At 39.8% G+C, this 20,289-nt stretch overlaps 2 protein-coding genes across 2 annotated transcripts; one reads left to right on the top strand and one right to left on the bottom strand.

The window, feature by feature from the left end:
- Window positions 1–649: 649 nt before the first annotated feature.
- MCEE (methylmalonyl-CoA epimerase) lies at window positions 650–10,275 on the bottom strand. The gene is made up of 3 exons (XM_063347169.1): window positions 9,998–10,275; window positions 4,712–5,052; window positions 650–1,322 (listed from the first exon to the last, which is right to left on the bottom strand). The coding sequence occupies exons 1-3, from the start codon at window positions 10,026–10,028 to the stop codon at window positions 1,170–1,172; spliced, it is 525 nt and encodes a 174-aa protein (XP_063203239.1). The 5' UTR covers window positions 10,029–10,275; the 3' UTR covers window positions 650–1,169.
- A 1,521-nt stretch (window positions 10,276–11,796) lies between these two features.
- Window positions 11,797–20,110, top strand: MPHOSPH10 (M-phase phosphoprotein 10). Its single transcript, XM_063347157.1, has 11 exons — window positions 11,797–12,427; window positions 13,026–13,677; window positions 14,533–14,678; window positions 15,047–15,221; window positions 15,507–15,648; window positions 16,060–16,127; window positions 16,856–16,993; window positions 17,215–17,325; window positions 17,571–17,678; window positions 18,231–18,461; window positions 19,913–20,110. Exons 1-11 carry the CDS (start codon window positions 12,060–12,062, stop codon window positions 20,060–20,062), a joined length of 2,289 nt encoding a protein of 762 aa, XP_063203227.1. The 5' UTR covers window positions 11,797–12,059; the 3' UTR covers window positions 20,063–20,110.
- Window positions 20,111–20,289: the final 179 nt, after the last annotated feature.

The following is a 20,289-nucleotide window of genomic DNA, read 5'->3' as shown; positions in this document are numbered from 1 at the left end:
ATATCAAGCTGAACCTATTAACTGAATATGCAGAGATGTAGGAAAATATAACTTCAGACTGTGGTTTAGCTAGGAAAAAAAATTACTTTTATGGATTAAGAAGACTAGGGAGAGAAACAGCAAGTCTTCAATTTCTATAGCCGATGTGTCAAAACAAACCTATAAAAGAAAGTAGCAGGACAAACACTGCTTGCTTAACATACACCATTAAAGCCAAGTCTGTCCATGAATAAGTCAACAAACTGTGACTGCAGTCTATCAGAAACATCAGTATGCGGGCATGCTCTCTGATGTTAAAGACAGTGTACATAACCAAGACTTATGCAGCTTGTGTTTCCACTGATTTTTTAAGTGCTTTTGCATAGGAAAACAATATTTATAAAGTGAACGAAAAGATGAATCACTATTTGTTCAGGTCTCTCCGAGATACCTCCCTATGGATAAAGCTTGGAAAAAAAAAATTCAATACCTGAAAAAACTAAAATGTGACAAGTATGTTACAGTCTGAAATACATTTCAGCTATTCTTCTCTCGTTGCCTGCATATCCATAGAGTTCCTAAAACAACTAAACGATGATTTATGCATGGTAACTTCCTTGGCAGTAATTGTTATGCCAAGGAAAACTTATTTACTGGTTGCAGACACTCATACAATAACATAAGGATTTTTTTATTGCATGAACCAATCAATCAGCATGAAGCACAGATGGTGAATGGTGAAAACAGAAAAATACAATGTTCCTTTTTCCTTTATTTCTAAAGGGAATATCTAAGCTATATTGTTGTCACTGAGAAGTGGGTCTCTGCTCTGAAATGTAGAACAAAATAATATGGGATGACCTAGAAACTGTACAGTTTCTGTGGTTACAGAGGTAAAACCATGCTGCAAACATAAGGCAACAGAACATAAATTACTGTTTGTAACTTGGCTGATGTATTTGTCTTTAGAATCACAAAGAAGTCAACATACTAATTCTGAAAATCAGATCAACAACAACAATAAAAACAAAATTACCCTAAAACTGTAGCATTATTTCAGTACTCAAAAGCTGTACTTAATACACAGGAACTACAGTGAACTTGTAAAGGCTGAATACCACATCAATATTCCCAGCACCAGCTCAGTAACTTCACAACTAATCTATTGTTTTATTTATGAATATTACAGCTCAAGCTTGCTCAAGTTCCACAAGGACTCCGTGGCAATCTTTAGGGTGAAGAAAAATCACAGGTTTGCCATGTGCACCTATTTTTGGCTCTTCACTCAATATTCTTATCTTTTTTTTCTTCAGTTCTGTCATAGCAGCTTTTATGTCATCAACCTTATAAAAGAAAAATACAGTTCACACATATTAACATATTACATGGTATTATGCAGATTCTACATTTAGGAGCAATAATATAATTCCTTACTAAAATGTTATTTCTAAATTCTAATAGAATTCTGGAAATAAATTATAAAACAGTTTTAAAGCATGTAGTCTTAGAAATAAAAATCTTACAGAAGTTTGCATTTGTTATTTGAAGATTTTATAAAACGTTGTTTTAATAGATAGTGCTGTATTTAAGAAATTGCTAAACAAAAATCACTCCCACACAAAGCCCATTGATTTTTTTATGTTGTTACTTTATAAGTACTCCATAAATAATCTAAACTCTGCATTACTATTACTAAGAAGATCACATTGCTTTCAAACTATCAATAACTAAAGAAGAATGCCTCCATGTCTAATTGATGACAGAACACTGAGTCATTAGATGCTGATGAAGAAGGAGGGCAATGGGCAAAAGGTAAAAGGAAAGTCCCTTTTAGATTTACATATCCTCCTCCTGAGTAGGTTAAGCTTCACAAAGTTTCCTAAGAAAAACCTTGGAATTATCAGAAATATACCCAGAATATGACCTGGTTTTCCTATTGAACTTAATTACAATAATATCCTTTAACGTAATATTTCAGTACAGTTTCCTGCAAAAATACATGATTAACAAAAACATATCTACACTGTATAATGTGATCTTAATTCTGATGTCATGTCATCAGATGAAATTTGAATTTTCCCAAACCTTAAATGCATTAATTCTTTGAAATTATAAGATTAGCACTCAGTTTACCAAATCTAATAGTCAATAATCAATAAAGACCTAGAATTAAAATAATAGCATTGCTGTTTTTCAAGACTGAGGTATCTGGACATAATTTGGTAAATAAACTTGCATGATGCCATTGTAGGGAAGAAGGAAATACCTAGCTTTAATTCAGAGGAACAGACATCAGTTAATTCCTACTCATTCGCAGCAGTTTTGTTCATGAAAATTCTGAACTCACTGCAGTTCTTCCTACACGACTACCAGTCTGCTAAAAAAAAAAAAAAAAGAAATGTCTGTCAAGTTTTATCTTAAATAAAACAGCACACATAATGTGTGCCATAGCCCCCTCCAGGTTGTTTCCCCAAGCAGAAAAGCTACTGCAGCTGCTGCTCCTGTCCTGCAGAGATGGCCAGAAGAGGAACCGTGTCTGGGCTCAGCTGGAATGAATTACTGCGTCCCCAAGGAAGCAATGAGAGTGAACAGTGGAAAGCCTGTGGGTGCATCCCTGGTAGGCGAGTATCAGGCTCAGATTTCTCTCTTATTTGACCAAGTGTCCAGCATGCTTTTCATTGCATGTATTAAATTCAATTATAGCTGGTCAGGAATAATTTAATTTGTTCTTAAAATGCTTATTTTGTCTGAAACAAATTCCCTATCAAAACATCTGTCTAAAATTTTCCTTTGAATAATAAGAGATAAGGAAGAAATTAAAAGCATTTTGAGAAACTTGTTGGGCTTTTCAGTACAGAAAGAATTTTTGCAATTATGCTTTTTGCAATAAAATTGTTCACAGAAAGATACTTCTACAAAATATTTTTAAAATTTCAAGTGAACAATCATTTGACAGTGAAGTTCTTTTACAGTTTTTCTCAAAACTATTTTTGCACAACTTCAGAAGATGACCTATCTTTGAAATTGTAAGATTTTCCATTCTGAGGAGATTGGAAAATTGGAGGAGGGACATTAGTATCTTTTTTATTGACTATGGTAGTGACCAAATCTGTCTTCAGTCCCACTTAAACAGCAGGTCAACAATGGATTGCTTTTTTTCTCCATGTAAATTAGTCTATAATCTTCCATTTGTGGAGACAAACATGAAAGACTTAGGACAATCTTTTTTTTTTTTTTTGCTTGGAGAACCTATTAGTGAGTTACAAGACTTCATTGAGGAAAATCTGGCTGCGAGTAGCACTAGCTCACCTGATTAATGGAAATTAACTGCTAAATGATGATTCCTGGCTTGCTTGACCTACTGTACACAGTTAAAAATTTTCTTTTTTAACACAACACTTCTATGTTGTCCAACGTGGTATAATTAGCATGTCCCATTCTTCTCAATTTTCATAATTAACAGTATGACTTCCCTTGGCAAACATTTTTGGTTTATCTGCAACAAGATCATCTCTCGTACAAAATGGAGATCTACATGGAACAATTTCAGCTGGTAACAAATGTTTCTTGAAATGTTTTAAAAGGGAGGACATATACTTGAAACCCTTGGGAGCTTTGAGCTCTTTATGCTGAGAAATGCCTACAACTTCTTTCTCTTGTACCTATAAATAAGAACCACTGTTTTTACAGAGGGTTGGAGGGTTTTTTCAGTCCTACTGCAAATCAGTTCTTTCTTCTGTGCCCCCTGTTTCTTAAATTGAGCTGAGGTCTTTCACATTTCTATAGCAGAACTGCCTAGGAATACAATTTAGGGCCAATTTAAAAGAATCGATTTTCTTATTCGTGAACATCTGCAAATAGACAAACTTAATGTAAGAAAAATTGCAATGTCTGTGTGTATGCAAAAGTTCGCAATTCTTAAAGAAACCATGCAACTGCAAGCACAGGTCTTTATGTTGTATTCTGAAAACAATTTTTACTCACATCAGTAATCCCATTATTTTTTATTATTACACTTTGCATGAAATAATAGAGTTTGCGAGACTCAGATCTGTAAAAATATTAAAAACATAGACCACAGGCTGCAACATGAAATTTTGCATCAAACATCTACACTAAAACATGAGTATACTAAATAAGGGAAGTACTTTACCCTGCACGTTTACATCTTGTGTACTTCCAGACCAACCTCTCTTTGATGGACAAGGAAGAACAGGACAGAATAAACTCTGAAGACATTACTGCTGTTTGGTGAGTACAACTGACAATCTTTTTTGACTTTTGTATACAATTATCAACTAAATATCAAACAGGAAGAAACTTCTGAAAATCTAAACTATGCCTTAGCTTAAACTTACAACTTCATCTTTTTCCAGTGTATGTCCTTTCTATGTCAGGAAGTTGACACCTGTCAGACACACTTCACAAGCCCCTGGGCTTGTCCACCTTCCACACTGGATACTTAACCCTCCACTGCCCAATTTAATTTTTATAGCATAAAAGAGATAAAAATCATTGCATAGCTCATGAAGTTGAACTGTGATTTCCAAAATCAAATGGAAATGCAATTTTAAATCAAAATCAAAGAAAAAAGGCAATTTTAAGACTTCTCATGCAATATATATTCTCACAAATACGTCAGCCTTATTTGTTCTTGACACAGGTCAAACCTCTGAAAACATTATGCACACTTTAATATCTCAATTTTATATGATATATTGTGTTAAAGTACCTCAATGCAGATATGATGCATTCCTCCAGTCTTGTTTTTTTGCAGAAAGCTTGCAATGGGACTTTTCTCTCCTAAAGGATGTAGCAGTTCCAGCTTGGTATTTCCCAGCTCCACAAAAACAGTGTAGACACCATGTTCAGGAAGAGCAACAGTCTCGCTCACCTGTGCTCCTAATACATCTTTATATAAGGACTGAGCTTTCTCCAAATCAGGTACTGCAATTGCTACATGATTAAGTCGGCCCAGTTTCCACAAACAGCTTGGAATGTTTTGAGAGAAGGAATTTGATGATGATAGAGTTCGTATAGTGGGAGCTGAAGTCTGCAATCTGGTAAGAAGCCCTGAAAAAAGTGAATAGCACTGATATAATGCTTCTGAGAAAGGATCAATATCTGCTCTTTCCCCTTTTAATGAGGCCTTTATAACTCCTATGTCATAAGCACACCAGCGTGCAAAGCTGAAGGTAGACTGAGACCAAGGAAAGAATTAATTCTGTAGTTGTAAGAGCTCAATGAAAATTTTTTTCAGAGACTATGTAATTATTCAGAGGTATATATAAAAAAAAAAATCCAAACACTAATTTTGTGTAAGTGCTTACATATGCCTGTTAGAAAGAGGAACACCTGGCCAACTGTAACAGTCAACTGTATAATATACTTAAAAGTGACTTCGGAATTTTTCAGAGCTCCTTACAAAATAGAGAAAGAAATGAGGGTATGTCCATACCTCTAGAAATTATGACAATAAACAAGAAAACCAAAACAAAACCTTGGACAGAACTGATACTGTCCAAAAGATAAAAGCTCTCAGCTGTCAGAACTAACTCCATCAAGGAAAGAAATGTCACGTTGCATCTGAGGCTTAAGGAATCCTAAAATCTTCTGAGTTTGATTTCTTATTTTGTCTTTCTCCAATGATGAAGTCATTTGCCCTTCTTACTTTTCACATGCCATACAGGTCTTATACTTAGTTTCACTGATCTGTTTCAAGATGCTTGCAAATATTTCAGTTATAAGTACTGTGAACAACATCATCTCCAACTGACCAATAACAATTTAGAAGGTTATCTTTAAAAGGTCAAAATCATAGCAGATTTTTTTAATGCAACTAGTGCCACTGACTTCAGTGACTTACAAAAGAAAAGGAATATAATTTGTCTCCTCATAAATAAAAAGGTAACTATAAAAAAATATTGGATGACCATATGACACAATGATAAGGGCTAACATGTAGACAAAAGATGGAGAAGTCATGGAGAAACTGTCAGGAAAAACGGCTTAGATATCTACAGAGCGCTTCACTGACTGTTCTCACAAGGCAGTACTGAACTTTGCACTATTTGTGTCAAATTGCTATGTTGCTCACAAATAGTTCCAGGGTTGCTTGGGTTTTGTGGTGTTTTTTTTTTTTTAAAGTACTGAAAAAAGATATAAAATGAGGATACTTCCAAATGAATTACATTAAAAATGAATCTGTCAGAGTACTAGAATCTGTAGAGGTTGGGGGCGGGGGAGAAATTGTGATCATACCAGTTGTTTCTAGCATCAGAATTAGAATTAGATGAAAGGATATATTCATAAAAGCCACATTTTAATTTCATGCAAGTTTGCTCTAGGCCATGTCAGAGTTCCCAATGCCTCAAGGCCAAGCTAGAGGCATCTTAGCATTTTGGAAGTCTTTGAGGCATTCTTAGTTTTAAATTCACAAATGTGCTATTTTGCTAAGAGATTGTGGCAAGGATGCGCTGAGATTCTGTATGCTTTGCAATACGCTGAGGATAGCCTGGCTTGCGTTTTTTCAGACTCTTTGTACTCCACAGCGTTAGTAGTAGCTGTAATTAATCAGCTGGCTTCACTGTATGAAACTGAGAACTACCATTTCCCAGGAATTCAAGACTCTACATCTATCCATTAATTTTTCTTCACAAAGACAACTGATGCAGTCCTTAAAACTAAGCCTTTCTGAGCATTATGCTGGGATGGAAGAAGAAGAGCTTGTGTGTATTTGAGACTTAGAATTACAATGTGCAATGTATATATACTTCCAAAGACTTAGCGTCACAAAAGTAAGTCTATTCAGAATCATTTGATAATACTAAATCTACATCCTACACTCATGATTTCCAGAAACTTGTCTAGCTCTGCAAGTAACTGCCCTGCACTATTTCTTGCCAGCCTTTCACACAGTACATCCTGTCATCTCCTTCATCCCAGCCAGAAGTTCTGGACAATTCTTTTTCACCAGTTACCTTTAGGCTATCATATTGGCATAGTAGAGCAACTCAATATTTCCAAGTACTTTTCAACTTTCTACACACTAAAAAAAAAATCCCCTAGCAACTTCTCACAGAAGAAAAAGTCTTGTTTTTCAAATGTCAATGCTGAAACTATTTTGTAGATAGACTTGCCATCTAAATGCAGCTGTGTCAGGGGTGAACAAAGCAATTGCCTGAGGAAGCAATACTATGCAATGCTTTATAATGTACAAAAATAAGAAATATGTACTATCTAGTTGGCATTAGAGGTATGGATAATTAACTAGAGTTTGACCAGATCACCAGAGTAAATAATGCATTAAAAAATTAAAAAAAAACCAAACCAAACCAAACAGCCACCATACAGTCTTTTCTGTCTGCCTTCTGTCCTTCCACGACTTCTACCTAAATAGCTCTGTTTCCTACAGAGGTCCTTTCGTAAGACCTGGTTCAATTCTTGCTGAAGCAAGAGATACTTTTCCACTTAGAGGGGGTCAGTATTCACCCAAATTATTTCGAAAGATAAGGACCACTTACTATATCATTTGTTATGTTTCCTAGAGCCTTTTATTGTTTCATTCCTTCTTCTAAGCATTACAAGACCGCAGTTCAGTAGAAATGCTACTAATGTAGATTTTTCAAGCAGTCCTTACTGATGGAAAAGGCTAGGATTTTTCCCATTCGTTTTGACATCTCCCATCTATAATTCTCATTGTACTTGACATGGGGCATATGACTACATGGTTATTATAATTTAATTTCAATTTTGTCTGTTTTCAAGTAAATTGACAGCAAGTAGAGACACAGACTGTTACTCAGCTATTACTGAAGCAATAGCAAAAAGAATAGAAAATACTATTGCTGTTGGGTTCTGCACAAGAAATATTTGGTTTTTGTGGTGTTTCCTGGAAAGATAATAGATTGAAAAAGTGAAGTAAATTCCTAGAATTCTTGTAAAGTCAAAGATACTTAAATGCCCACTCATACGACAATATTATTCATGCATCTTTTCATTTCCTCCTCTCACTTAATGGATTGGGTGGTAGAAGTCTATATATAATTTTTCCTATGAGTATGTAGGGACAGAGGACTCTTCAGCAAGTTTGGGTTTGGTTTTTTTTACTTTATTCTATGAAGTCTTGTGAATTTATCCTACTCTATTCATATGCATATGGCGCTTTAATTTTAAACCCATAATTACCGGTATGAATTGACTGAGATTAAACAAAAAGCATTTGTGTTTTTCTTGCATTATATAGATTAGTAACTATATAGATTACTTAAAATTCTAATCTTCTTCTAATCCAATAATCAAAAGATGACCCTGCAGTGAAAAAGAAAGCTTTTCAGCACACTTCAGACTGAAACCCCATCACTTTCATGTTTCAGGAAAGAAACAGTTATATTTATGCATACATCACAAAACTAGTCCTATTAACTGCTGTGCCTAAATTCTTCAATCCCAAAAGCATTTCTCTACTGCCTTACACAATTATTCACGTAATTCTTAACTTTCTCCAATGTTAAAAAAATGTACTTTCTCTGCTTCTTTTGAAGCCAGTGGACACTGTGACTAAAGCATCTATCCGAGTATCTGTCCTGCTTGAAAAACTTGCATATGCTGACCACATTCACACATGCAGATGCCTCTCCTGGTATAGGACATTTGCCCCTACTGGTTTTTTTAAGACCTGATTTTTCAAACACTGACAACAAAATCTGAATTTTTCTAGATATTTTGTCCTTTGGAGAAGATTCACCTGACCCTGGTCTCATGTATGATTGCTGGCTTCCTAGCCCCAGTGATACTGTGGAATGTATGTCACCACCTTCAGCTTCATTTGAAGAATATTTTTAAATTGATCTATTTGGGTTTTATTCTGTTAATGGTTGACAGATCTACTAGTGTTATGCACATGAGAGTTTAAAGATGTACAGTTGTACCAACTGAAGCTTACATTCTATAAAAGAGAAGATTATGAACTTAAAGTAACAAGTCTGAAGTACCCCATAAAAGGAGGTCCTCATCTTTCAAATGTTTATTCATGGACTTGGTGCTCCTTCTGTGGGGCAGTGTTCATTGACTTGCATGGCTAAGGAATCAAACCAAGCCAAATCCAGCTGAATTTAGCCCTGTTTTCTATGGGGAGGTTGTACAAGTGTGGGCCACAGTGAGAAGTGTGGGCACTGCTCTACTGTCACCCATCTCAGGTTGAGGGCAGCTCTCAAGCATGAAGTGGCTGCTGTCGCCGTTGTGAGTGTGACACACAGGGGCTGTGCATTAGCTCTCTGGACCAGATGGAGTGTCGAGGTGGCACTGACATCTCGGAAACTCTGACAGCTGACAGGGCTTAGGTCACCCCTGGTGCTGCTCTGCTCTGTGCCGGGGGGTGGCTTGTGGGAATCACGTGGCCTCCAGAGTTCCTAGAAACCAAGTCACACTTTGCTGCAGTTCTGGTTTCTTCCATCAAAGTGCAATTACACAGAGGTGTTTTCATCCCCCCATCCCACTGATCGATCCCTGACAGCACCCAGTCTCTCATTCACTGTTCTGCAGGCCATGGCCACCAAATGAGACAGCGTGGTTTAGGTATGGGGAGTTTAACCTGCCTTACTTACTATTAAGAGAGTGAACAGTCCAAATAATTATAATGAAAGGAAAATGATTTTGCATTTGACCTCCAAGTTGTACCTTAAAAAGACAAGCTCCTCCTTGCGCCATAAGTATTAAGTTTGCTGCGAAAGTTTATTCTCAGCCGGTTAGCGTCAGTTGTTAATATACTGCCGCCTGGGTCAGAACCCCTTGTTTTCATTCGTAACCGCGGTTCTGCGTTGCCGTGGTCCGTACGGCTCACGGAGAGCCCGGGCCCGCTCCCGCACCCCGCGGCCGCAGGGGCGGCGCGCTCCCGCCCCGCGCCCGCCGCCCCTTCAGGCCGCGGGGCCGCCCTCCGCCGGGGGCACCCGGGCCCGCCGCCACCCCGGGCCGAGTCCCACGCCGCCCGCCCGCTCCGCCCCGCCTGGCCCCCCGTTACCGGCCGCCGCGCGCCCCAGGGAGGCCGCCATCTCGCCGCCCCGCCGCTCGCTCCCAGCCCGGCCGCAGGCAGGCGGGGCCTGGCGGCGGGGGAGCGGCCGCCCTCCGCCGTCACCGCGGCAGCGGCCGCCGCCCCCGGCCGCCCGAGCCGGGAGCCTTTCGTCGCGGTGATAGCCCGCGGCTGCGTTAGCAGGGCCGGCGCCAGCGGGGGCGTCCCGGTGGGAGGCACCGGCAGCGGCTGTGTCGCGCTGAGGGGCCGGTGAGCCTTCGCTGGGGCGGGCGGGCGCTGCGGCCCGGTGCCCGTCCCGGGAGGAGGTGGCTCCCCCGGGCAGGGGCGGGCGCTGCGGCCGCCGCCAGCCGGGAGCTGGGAGCTGCGGGAGGCGGCGGTGCAGCTGCCTGCTGCCGGGCGCTGCCGTGTGTGAGAAAGGGAGCGTGCAGGAGGCCGGCTGTAGCCAGGGAGGGCTGTGGGGAGAGCCCCCCAGTAAAGCGTCGGGCAGAAGAGAGTGGGGACAGCGAGCGGGCTGTCTGCTGGGGCTGTGCCCCTGCTGTGTCAGGGGCATTGGACGTGGCACCTTGCTGTGATACATTCCAAATACATAAACAGCCTGTGCCATTTCAAATCTGATAATACCTGAAATAAAGTGCAGATCAAAGTTGGTGGGCAAAAGGGTATTTAAAAGTCCCAAGAGGGACTGGACAGGCTGGATCGATGAGCCGAGGCCAATGGCACGAGGTTCAACAAGGACAAGTGCCAGGTCCTGCACGTGGGTCACAACAACCCCATGAACGCTACAGGATTGGGGAAGAGTGGCTGGAGAGCTGCCCAGCCAAATACGAGCCAGCGTGTGCCCAGGTGGCCAAGAAGGCCAACAGCATCCTGGCCTGTATCAGGAACAGTGTGGCCAGCAGGACTAGGGCAGTGATTGTACGCCTGTACTTGGCACTGGTGAGGCCCCACCTTGAGTACTATGTCCAGTTTTGGGCCCCTCACCACAAAAAAAAGACATTGAGGTGCTGCAGCGGGTCCAGAGAAGGGCAACGGAGCTGCTGAGGGGTCTGGAGCACAAGTCTCATGAGCAGTGGCTGAGGGAGCGGGGGGTGTTGATCCTGGAGAAGAGGAGGCTGAGGGGAGACCTTATCACTCTCTACAACTCCCTGAAAGGAGGGTGTAGTGGTGGGGGTCAGTCTCATCTCTCAAGTAACAGGCAACAGGACAAGAGGAAACGGCCTCAAGTTGTGCCAGGGGAGGTTTAGGATGGATATTAGGAAAAATTTCTTCACTGAAAGGGTTGTCAAGCATTGGAAGAGGCTGCCCAGGGCAGTGGTGGAGTCGCCATCCCTGGAAGGATTGAAAAGCCGGGCAGACGTGGTGCTGAGGGACATGGGGTAGTGGTGGTTTTTGTCAGAGTTAGGTTGATGGTTGGACTTGATGATCTTAAAGGTCCCTTCCAACCTAGACAATTCTATGATTCTATGATTCTAATATATGCCACTTTCTGCTTCCCACCTGGGTTGTAAGGTGCCAGCTGTGTCGATGATGTTGGAGAAGCGAGGTACAGGCCATACCCGTGCCTCTGCTGCAGGCCCTGCTCCATGCAATGGGGCTTGATGGTCCAGAGCGCCAAGGAGGACATGCAGAAGCTGCATGGCAGGGCTTTCTTGTCTGTGCGCTGAAACCACTTATTTTTTTAGTAGGAAAGAAACACGAAAGCAGTAAAGGAACAGCAGAGGCCATGGCAGTTGTGAGGCTGGTCACGGTTTGGACGCAGGCCAGGAAGGGCAGTGGGCAGGGCGGGTGCAGCCGGGGCGGTTTTAGGGACAGATCGCCTCTGTGGGTGGTCTGTGGGTGTAGTGTTTAATTTGACTGTGTAATAAAATTTAAGGAAACGATGTGATGTAAGGTAACAGAGCAGCTGACCGCTGGGCCGCGGTGGCCGTCGGGGTTGGCGTGCAGGTGCCTGCCCCGTTAGCTGGGGGCCTGGAGGCGCTGGGTACCGGCTGGAACTGCGCGGTTCCAAAATAGCCCTTGTATCTAGGTCAGAGAGACAAAACTGCGGAGTAAGATGTCTGCAGCTTTTACTATATTTAGAGCATCTTTTTTCCGTGCTGATGAACACCCCGCTCTAGAGCAGTACCACGCTCATCCCGGGGGAGGAAGCGGCAGCCAGCCCCGCCAATGGTGGCTGCCATCCCCTGCCCGGCGGCAGAGCCCCGGGCTGGGCGGCAGGCGGCGCGGGGTGGAACCCTCGTGCGCGGAACCTGGGTGGTGGCGGCGGCGGGAGGCGCCCGGATCGCTGAGCCCGAGCACCGGGGGGCGGTGCCGCGTGGCTCCACGCGCGGCGGGCGGCGGGAAGATGGCGGCGGTGAAGGGGCTGGAGACGGGCCTGAGAGTGGCCGGCGCCGCCGCGGCGCGGCCGGAGCGATTCCTGAGGTACGGCGGGCGGCGGGGGACGCGGGGTTCTGTTTGTACCGGCTGTGTGGGAGCATTGGTAGCTCTAGAGGAAAAACTGGAGGAGACTACCCAAATGTAAAAGCTGAGGAGTAGGGCAGCGGAGGAAGGCAGTTACCTTTTTGAAACCCAGGGCTTGTATCTTGGATGTTTGAGGTATTTAGTGCTGTGCTATTTACTTCCCCAAAACGTCTGGAGTACTTAAATATGCTCAATATATAAATTTGCAACTATTTATGTTTAAATATGTAACTATAGAAGGGTGGAATATTCTGCTCAGCTACTACTTCACGCACAAAGTGTAATGAAGCAGAAAGGCTTAATAATTACAATGTCTTTATTTCTAGGAACGCTTAATGTGTAGAAAGTTAAGCAACAGCAGTAACTGTTGAAAAGTGCTATTCTGTAGAACCAAAATACCTAAGCAGGTATATGATTATACCGTGTGATTAACTTAATGGCAGGCGTAAAATGAATGAAAGCTAAAAAATGCAAAGTAAAGTAAATTCTGCAAAATAGAAAAGAAATAATTAACTGTTGTGCTTTTTAAAGCTCCTAATTTTTTTTTTTCTGCTCTTAGTGTGCAAGATGGACTGGCTGCTGACTTCAGAGCGTTAACAAAGACTCTCTATGATTTAAATAAAGCTCTGGGGAGTAATATAGTTCATGGGGGTCCTCTAAAAGAGCTGGTGATAGAAAACTTTGATGAAGAACAGATTTGGCAACAACTAGAGCTCCAGAACAATGCAGTTCTCAATTTCTTCAAGAAATCCATTGCAAGAGATGTCGAGGATGAAGATCTTTGCCTTCTCTCAGACCATGAAGAGGATGACTCTGATGCAGAGACCAACAGCGAGAAGGAATTGGAAGACAACATAATGGAAGCAGAAACTGAACAGAAGAATGTTTATACAAAAGATAAAACTAAAGTTAAAGAAAAGCAAAGTAAACCCAGAGAAAGCATAAAGCAGAAATACAGTGATGAGGATTCTGATATTGACTTTGATATTGAAGCACTGGAGCAACAAACTAAAACAGCCAAGGAAACCACATTGAAAAAAATGGGAAGAAAATCCATAGTGGATGACAAGTTTTTCAAGCTGGCTGAGATGGAAGCTTTTTTAGACCATGCAGAGAAAGAAAACAGGGAGGAGGAGGAAGAAGATATTAATTATTTTGAAGACATCATCTCAGATGATGAGGAAGAAGAGTCTGAAGAAGCTAAAGTCAAAGTAAGAATATCAGTAAATCAGTTTTCTGGTCTCTCTTTCCCTTTAAGTCAAGATCTGATACCTGTTAGAGTGACTATAAATTTTTGAACTCTGAGTAGAAACTACCAAGTTAAATTTGATTAGGTGATGAATGATTACTTCTGAAGCTTTAATAATTAACATGAATATCTGATAACAAAATGTCCTACTGTAGGAGAACATACTCTTCTGCTATTCCAGTCTCTCTTTAGATGGGTCTTCAGTTTTTGCATGAATAAAGCAAGAGATGGTATGTCATAAGAAATAAGCGACCTTGCAGAATAGGTGACCCAGCAAATGAAAAAGATGTATCACTCAGTATTGACATCTAGCAATTACAGATCACTGAGGTGACTGATGCAGAGCAAAGGGCTTTTGGCAACTTCTTTTTCCAGGGACATGGTTTGTAACTCTGATTTAACTTAAGTCGCTGAGTACTTGTTTCAGAAATAAACCTTTTGTTATTTAATAGTACCAGAGATTCACACTATCAAGGAAGAACTGTGCCCAGGGTATGAACAAACCTGGAATGTACGTATTCCAATGAGAAATCAGCAAAATCTACTGCTCTTTGACTTCTGTATATTTAGAGGTCAGAAATTGATTCAAGTGGTAGAATATTTTAAATAGTTGTAAAAGAGATTAGTTTTACTAGGGTGCCGTAACACAGGTTAGTGCTTCAGTAAACTGAATTACTGTTACACAAGTAGTGCTATTCCCCAGGTGCTAAAGACTTTTAAGAGGCAGGATACCCTTAGACTTCTGTCAGTCTGTTTTGATTTGCTTTTTTGGTTTGTTTTTTATTTGTGGTGGTTTTTTCCCCTTTCCGCTTCTTAGCCAATTAAAAGTTCTAGAGACTTGACATACAAAGATTTCTTTGATCCAGTTGATGACGACGATTTAGTAGCTAATGATGTTGAAGATGATCAGAAAGAGGAAGCAGACAGTGCTATTGAAGAGGAGAATGAGGAAAGCATGTCTGAGTAAGTATATGCATTATTTGCAGTTAAAATGTCCTTGTAATTTTACACTGAAGTGGAGTAGCAAATAAAGTGTGAATTCCAGGCTCACTTTGGTCATAGTTTTCCATTCTCTGTTATCTGTATGTTCATGGTTTGCATAGTCACCTTATTTAAAAAGTAGTTTATTTACTTCAGGGTTTGGAAGTTTTTTTTTTAATATATAGAAGTTTCCCTAGTGTCCCCTGCCTTTAGGTTTCAATGAAAGCCTATTGTATTTCTTAACTGTGGGTTAGTTGTAACATGCAAACATTTAATGGCTGAAATACCTTGATGTAAAAAATTATAGAGGATTTTCAACTTTTATTTTCTATTACATTTTAATGTTACAGGGTTGAGGATATGAATGAATTGATGATGGAGGATACGAGAAGTAAAGAAGCCTCTAAAAAAGTTACTTTCAGTTTGCCAGATGACAGTGAAACAGAAGATATTACTGATATGCAATTAGAGAAGGGCATTGATCCCAGTGAAATAAAGTCTTCTTTTGAGAAGAGACAGGAAAAGGTAATTGTTTTTTTGTTTGTTTTGCTAATACTTCAAAACAGTGGCCTTTTTGTTGTTTGTTTTTTTTTTTTAAATGCTTGTGGTCAGAGTTTGGCAAATGTGAGGAGGCTATTTACATATTAAGAAAAAAAGTGGCTTATCTACATCAGATATATATGCAGTCATATATTCGCTCATCTTTAAGTGAGGAGGAGTTAGAATTACTTGAAATAACTATTAATTTCTTGCGCTGACTTTAATTGTGAGTTCTATGTTTTGAACTTCTTAGGAAATTGTGTTTTTCAGATGAGCAAAAAAATTAAAAGTTTAGAAGAACAGTTGTTAGAGGAGAAACCTTGGCAGCTTAAAGGAGAAGTGACTGGACAAAAACGACCTGAAAACAGCCTTTTGGAGGAAACAGTACTTTTTGACCATGCTGTTCGAATGGGTAAGCAGTGAGAGAGGGTTTTCCTGAAAGCGTGTTGCATACCATAGTGGGTTTTCTTCCCTTTCACCTTGCTAAAACCACCTGTGACTCAAGAGCAGGGTAACAAAACACTAAGTTAAACTTATTGTTGCGTTTTTGAGGTTGTGCATTTTCATGTTGGAAACTATAATATTTTTTGTTCATTTTTAACTTAATTGAAAGTTCATTAATTCGGTGGCAGATTTAGTCATTTACAAGCCTTATGTAATACTACTCTTTTCAAGATAGAGGAAAACATTATTTACTCACCTTGTCTTTAGTTACAACATTTTTGTTAAGGCCTTCTTTTTCTGTTTTTTATTCTTCATAGAACAAAAAGTATTTATTGCTGGAGAAACATTTATCTTAAAATTCTTCTCTTTCTCCTCTCAGCACCTGTGATCACAGAAGAAACGACTTTCCAGCTTGAAGATATCATTAAACAGAGAATATTGGATGAGGTTAATACTATCTTGACTTATTCCTCCCTATTTTGTTCATAGACTTCATTCACAGGGCACATTCCAAGGATGAGTTTGAAGCTTTTAAAATGTTAGGTGTAGAGTTATCCTAATTAATTTCTGCAACTGGTTGTTTTATTCTTTTGCCTTGATGAATGTGTCTTTAGATTTCTAAGGAACTCTGTTTTTACATGCCTGTTATGTGCCAGGTTTTGGTGTCCTTCAAAAAAAAAAAAAAGAGTGTTTGCAGGTTGAACTATAAGGATTTTATTTGGAGTATAATGCCAGTCTGTAAATTTTGTCTGTGACCATAACTGTAGCGCTCTGAGCATTCTGGATACTAACCAAAACTCAATTGTTTACTTACTTTTCTTAAAAACTGCTGATAAAAAATTTGTATCCTGCAACTTGTTGAGGCTTATTGTTGAATAAAAAAAAAATGCTACATATGAGGGATAATATTTAAATTCTTAAGAAAATTACACATTTGTTATTTGTTGTACATTTTTTCCCCAATCCACTAAAAATAAGCACACAAGCTAGAGTTGTAAGTCTTTTATTACTTTTCTTTCAAATGAAAGTGTGAAACTTAATGAATTCCTGGGAAGCCACATGCATAAACTAGTTAATGTGTCAGATAAGTAATATGGAAAATATTCTAAATATGCTAAATAGCACCTGATATTTGACTGTAGTTGCATTTGGTCATTAATTTATGACTTTCTCAGGCATGGGATGATGTTGTACCAAAAGAAAAACCAAAAGAAGAGGCTTTTGAATACAAGAAGCGTATCACTTTGGATCATGAAAAGAGTAAACTGAGCCTCGCTGAGATCTATGAGCAAGAATACATGAAACTTCACCAGGTAACCTAAGCGATGTCTTTCCTTTTGGTTTGAAGTTCACATCACATAATCTTACAAGTTCATTTGCACACTGCTAATTCTGCTTTCAGTGTTGTGTCAAGTACTTCCATCTGAAGTATTGAAGTACTTGGCTCTGAATTGCATATTGTGCTGTTATCAGTCTTACTAAAGTAAAATAGCTTTATGAATGGTGGTGCAGTAACATTGTCTTACTACTATAGCAAAAGACTGAAGAGGAAGAAAATCCCGAACACAAAGAAATTCAGGAAATGATGGATTCACTCTTCCTGAAGTTGGATGCGCTTTGTAACTTCCACTTCACACCCAAACCAGTGAGTACTTGTTTCGTAAAGTTGTGGGTTGGTTTTTTCCCCCCACTCTTTGAAACTGGATACTTTAAAATACATTTGGGAAATGGAAAGTAAAGTAAACATTGAGTTTTATTGAGCTTGTTCTTAATTCATATTAAATGCACTATAACTGCCTCTGAACAAAACCAAATATTTGGCGTGTTCAGTTAGCTGTAAGCTGCTGTGAGATGGTGTGCTCAGTCATGAATATGTTTCCTTATTTTTAGCCTGTGCCAGAAGTGAAAATAGTTTCGAACCTTCCAGCTATAAGTATGGAAGAAGTAGCACCAGTGGCCGTTAGTGATGCTGCTCTCTTAGCACCAGAGGAGATCAAGGTAAATATAAATAAAAACCATGTAAGGATCCGTATTGTTGATAGAAGGGTGTACTGGCGGCCAGATCAATGGGCGAATTCTGACCCCTCCTACACTGGGTTCCTCACCTTGCGGACCTTCTTCCCTACCATTTTAGTATTGCTGGTTGTTGGGTTGGTTTTTTTTAGGGGGGTGGATGGTTGGGTTGGTTTTTTTTGTGGGTTTTTTTGATAATTGGAAGGAGGGGAAAGTTAATTTTATTTGGCTACACTAGGACATAATACTGTGCTTTGATTTTGTTCTTGACTATTATGTGATGGTAATTATTTTCACAACATATGTATGGGAGGGGAAAGCTAAATGACAGTAGGGAAGAGCAAGTAGCATGTCTTTGATCAATTGTACAAATCTTGCTTCCGAGCTTTTGCCAGTTTTTGGCGTTTGCCTTACTGCGGCATAGCCCTGAGCTGGGTCAACACTTTAAAGGATGGAAACTCTAAGACAGATTTGAGTACTGTGAAGTGAGCCTTTTCTTTTGCACACTTATGGATCTAGAAATCTTGTCCTCTTTAGGAAAAGAACAAAGCTGGTGATATTAAAACAGATGCAGAAAAGACTCCCACAGACAAAAAGCGAGAACGAAGAAAGAAAAAGCTTCGTAAACGTATGAAGTTAAGAGAAAAGGAGAAACGTCAAAAGCTTCTTGAAAAGATGAAACCAGAACAAGCCACAAAACTTAGCAAAAAAGCTGCTGCAGCAAAATTAAAAAAGCTTACAAAAGAAGGCAAAGCATCTCTGCTCAAGGTAAGGCACTCTTAAGTAGCAGTGTATAACTTGGAGCTTCCCAGCCAAAGAATATTGAAATCTGAAGGGTAGATAGTATTTAGCTAGAGAGAGGAAAGGGAACTTTATCACAAACAATTACAAAGTGTAGGGTTTGTTTCCCTCCCGTCCCTCTTGGTACATCTCCTAATCTTTCTCCATCCCCTCAAAAATTCTTGCACACAAGTGGTGTATCTTATTTATGTCTGAGCAAATATAAAAGGTACATGCAGCTGCTGGAAAAAAGAGGTAGGAAGACCTGGAAAGGACAGATGCATACACCTTTTTTTTTTTTTCTTTTTTTTTTTTTTTCTTTTTCTCCCCCTTTCTCCCTCTTACTTTCCCCTATGTTCTTTTGAACTCCAATTTTGGAAGGACTCTTCTAATCCATGCTTGTAACTGTGTTACACAAAGTAGCGTTGAATGTCTTTCTAGTCCTGATTTTGCTGATTATGGTGATGGCATGATGTCAGTATAGAGGCCTGAAAAAATAGAGCTCTAGTTGCACTTTGCAGTGATCTCCTTGTTCAAAATGCATGTTTATGTAGATGCTACTGCTTCCAGTATGAATAAATCATACTAAATGGTTGTTGGAACCTTTAGAAGCTTACTCAGAGTATGAAATATGTTTGAGTTTTTAAGCAACTTAATCTTTACATATGGAAAAATATGAAAAACTGTATGATACAATTACTTTATATCAAAGTGTATCCACAAAGCAGAAACGATTGTTTGCATTAGGTACTACTATTTTATTTATTTCAGAGTTCACAAGGTGGTGTTCCTGCAAATACTAAGCCTTATGCTCTTATCTCCTGCATTTGAACCGTCCTGCTTGATTAAATGGGACTACTTGCATGCATAATGGGAGGATGAGGGTTTATTTAGTTCTTTCTAAGCTTTCGTAACTTAAGGTATTTCAAAACAGAATACTCCTGTTTAACTACTACTTATTGTGGAGCCCTCTTTCTAATCTCATCAGGTTGATTTTGTTTTGTGTGCTATAAAACAGTAAACTTGTGTACCACCTGTGATGCCTTATAGATTACATTTTAACAGTCTCTGAAATGTTGAGGTATTAGAAAAAATAGGAAGAGTAACTTGATTCCTTCTAAAACGGTTGTACTTACCTGTTAAAAGGAGAGCAGAACACAAAATACAGCGATGTAGTTGCAGCTCATGATATGCAAGGAACTATTCTTGATGCCTATTCTTACTGGCCATGCTAATTGCTAGTTAGAAAGGGAACATGCTCTTTATTTCTTCAGATAGCAGCAGTGACATAAGAATGCAGTGAAAAATATCCTTTGAAAATCAATTATCAGTTTTGTTCTTTTAAGTCAAATACCATTATATGTGCGTTAACTAGTAAGTAGTATAATGGTACTGTTCGTACGTTTCTTGGTTATAACGAATATTTTGTCCATGGACAGGATGAAGGGAAAGACAAGGCCTTGAAGTCGTCCCAGGCCTTCTTTTCTCAACTACAAGACCAAGTAAAAATGGAAATCAAAGATGCCAACAAATTAAAGAAGAAACAGAAGAAGCAGAAAACACTCTCTGTTCATAAACTGAAATTGTAATTTACCTTTTTATAGATGTTGCATCTTGTATATATTAAAATATTTCTACATGAATGCTGAATTTTAGTAGCTTTTATTCTGTGTTGGTCTTCAAAGTATTCTGTGAACTTCTAAGGAGCTGTTAAATTCGGAGAGGGCAAGATATTTAAAATGAAAGGGTCCCCGTGGGGGGGTTGGTGTTAGGCTCGGCGCTTTGCTCCCTAGGCCTGCGCGCCGCCATCGGCGGT

This window comes from Chroicocephalus ridibundus, chromosome 9 (genome assembly GCF_963924245.1).
Source record: "Chroicocephalus ridibundus chromosome 9, bChrRid1.1, whole genome shotgun sequence".
Classification (NCBI taxonomy): domain Eukaryota; kingdom Metazoa; phylum Chordata; class Aves; order Charadriiformes; family Laridae; genus Chroicocephalus; species Chroicocephalus ridibundus.
This window is presented reverse-complemented; position numbering and strand designations above follow the sequence as displayed.

Bases quoted from the DNA above. Each gene is read 5' to 3' on its own strand.
- MPHOSPH10 (XM_063347157.1), top strand. From the start codon at position 12,060: ATGTCTGCAGCTTTTACTATATTTAGAGCATCTTTTTTCCGTGCTGAT. The intron at 12,428-13,025 runs GTACGGCGGGCG...TTCTGCTCTTAG, and splicing joins CGGCCGGAGCGATTCCTGAG to TGTGCAAGATGGACTGGCTG. The intron at 13,678-14,532 runs GTAAGAATATCA...TCCGCTTCTTAG, and splicing joins CTGAAGAAGCTAAAGTCAAA to CCAATTAAAAGTTCTAGAGA.
- MCEE (XM_063347169.1), bottom strand. From the start codon at position 10,028: ATGGCGGCCTCCCTGGGGCGCGCGGCGGCCG. The intron at 5,053-9,997 runs GTAACGGGGGGC...CACTTTTTTCAG, and splicing joins CCTGGGGCGCGCGGCGGCCG to GGCTTCTTACCAGATTGCAG. The intron at 1,323-4,711 runs GTACTTTAACAC...TTCTTTTATAAG, and splicing joins TGCATCATATCTGCATTGAG to GTTGATGACATAAAAGCTGC.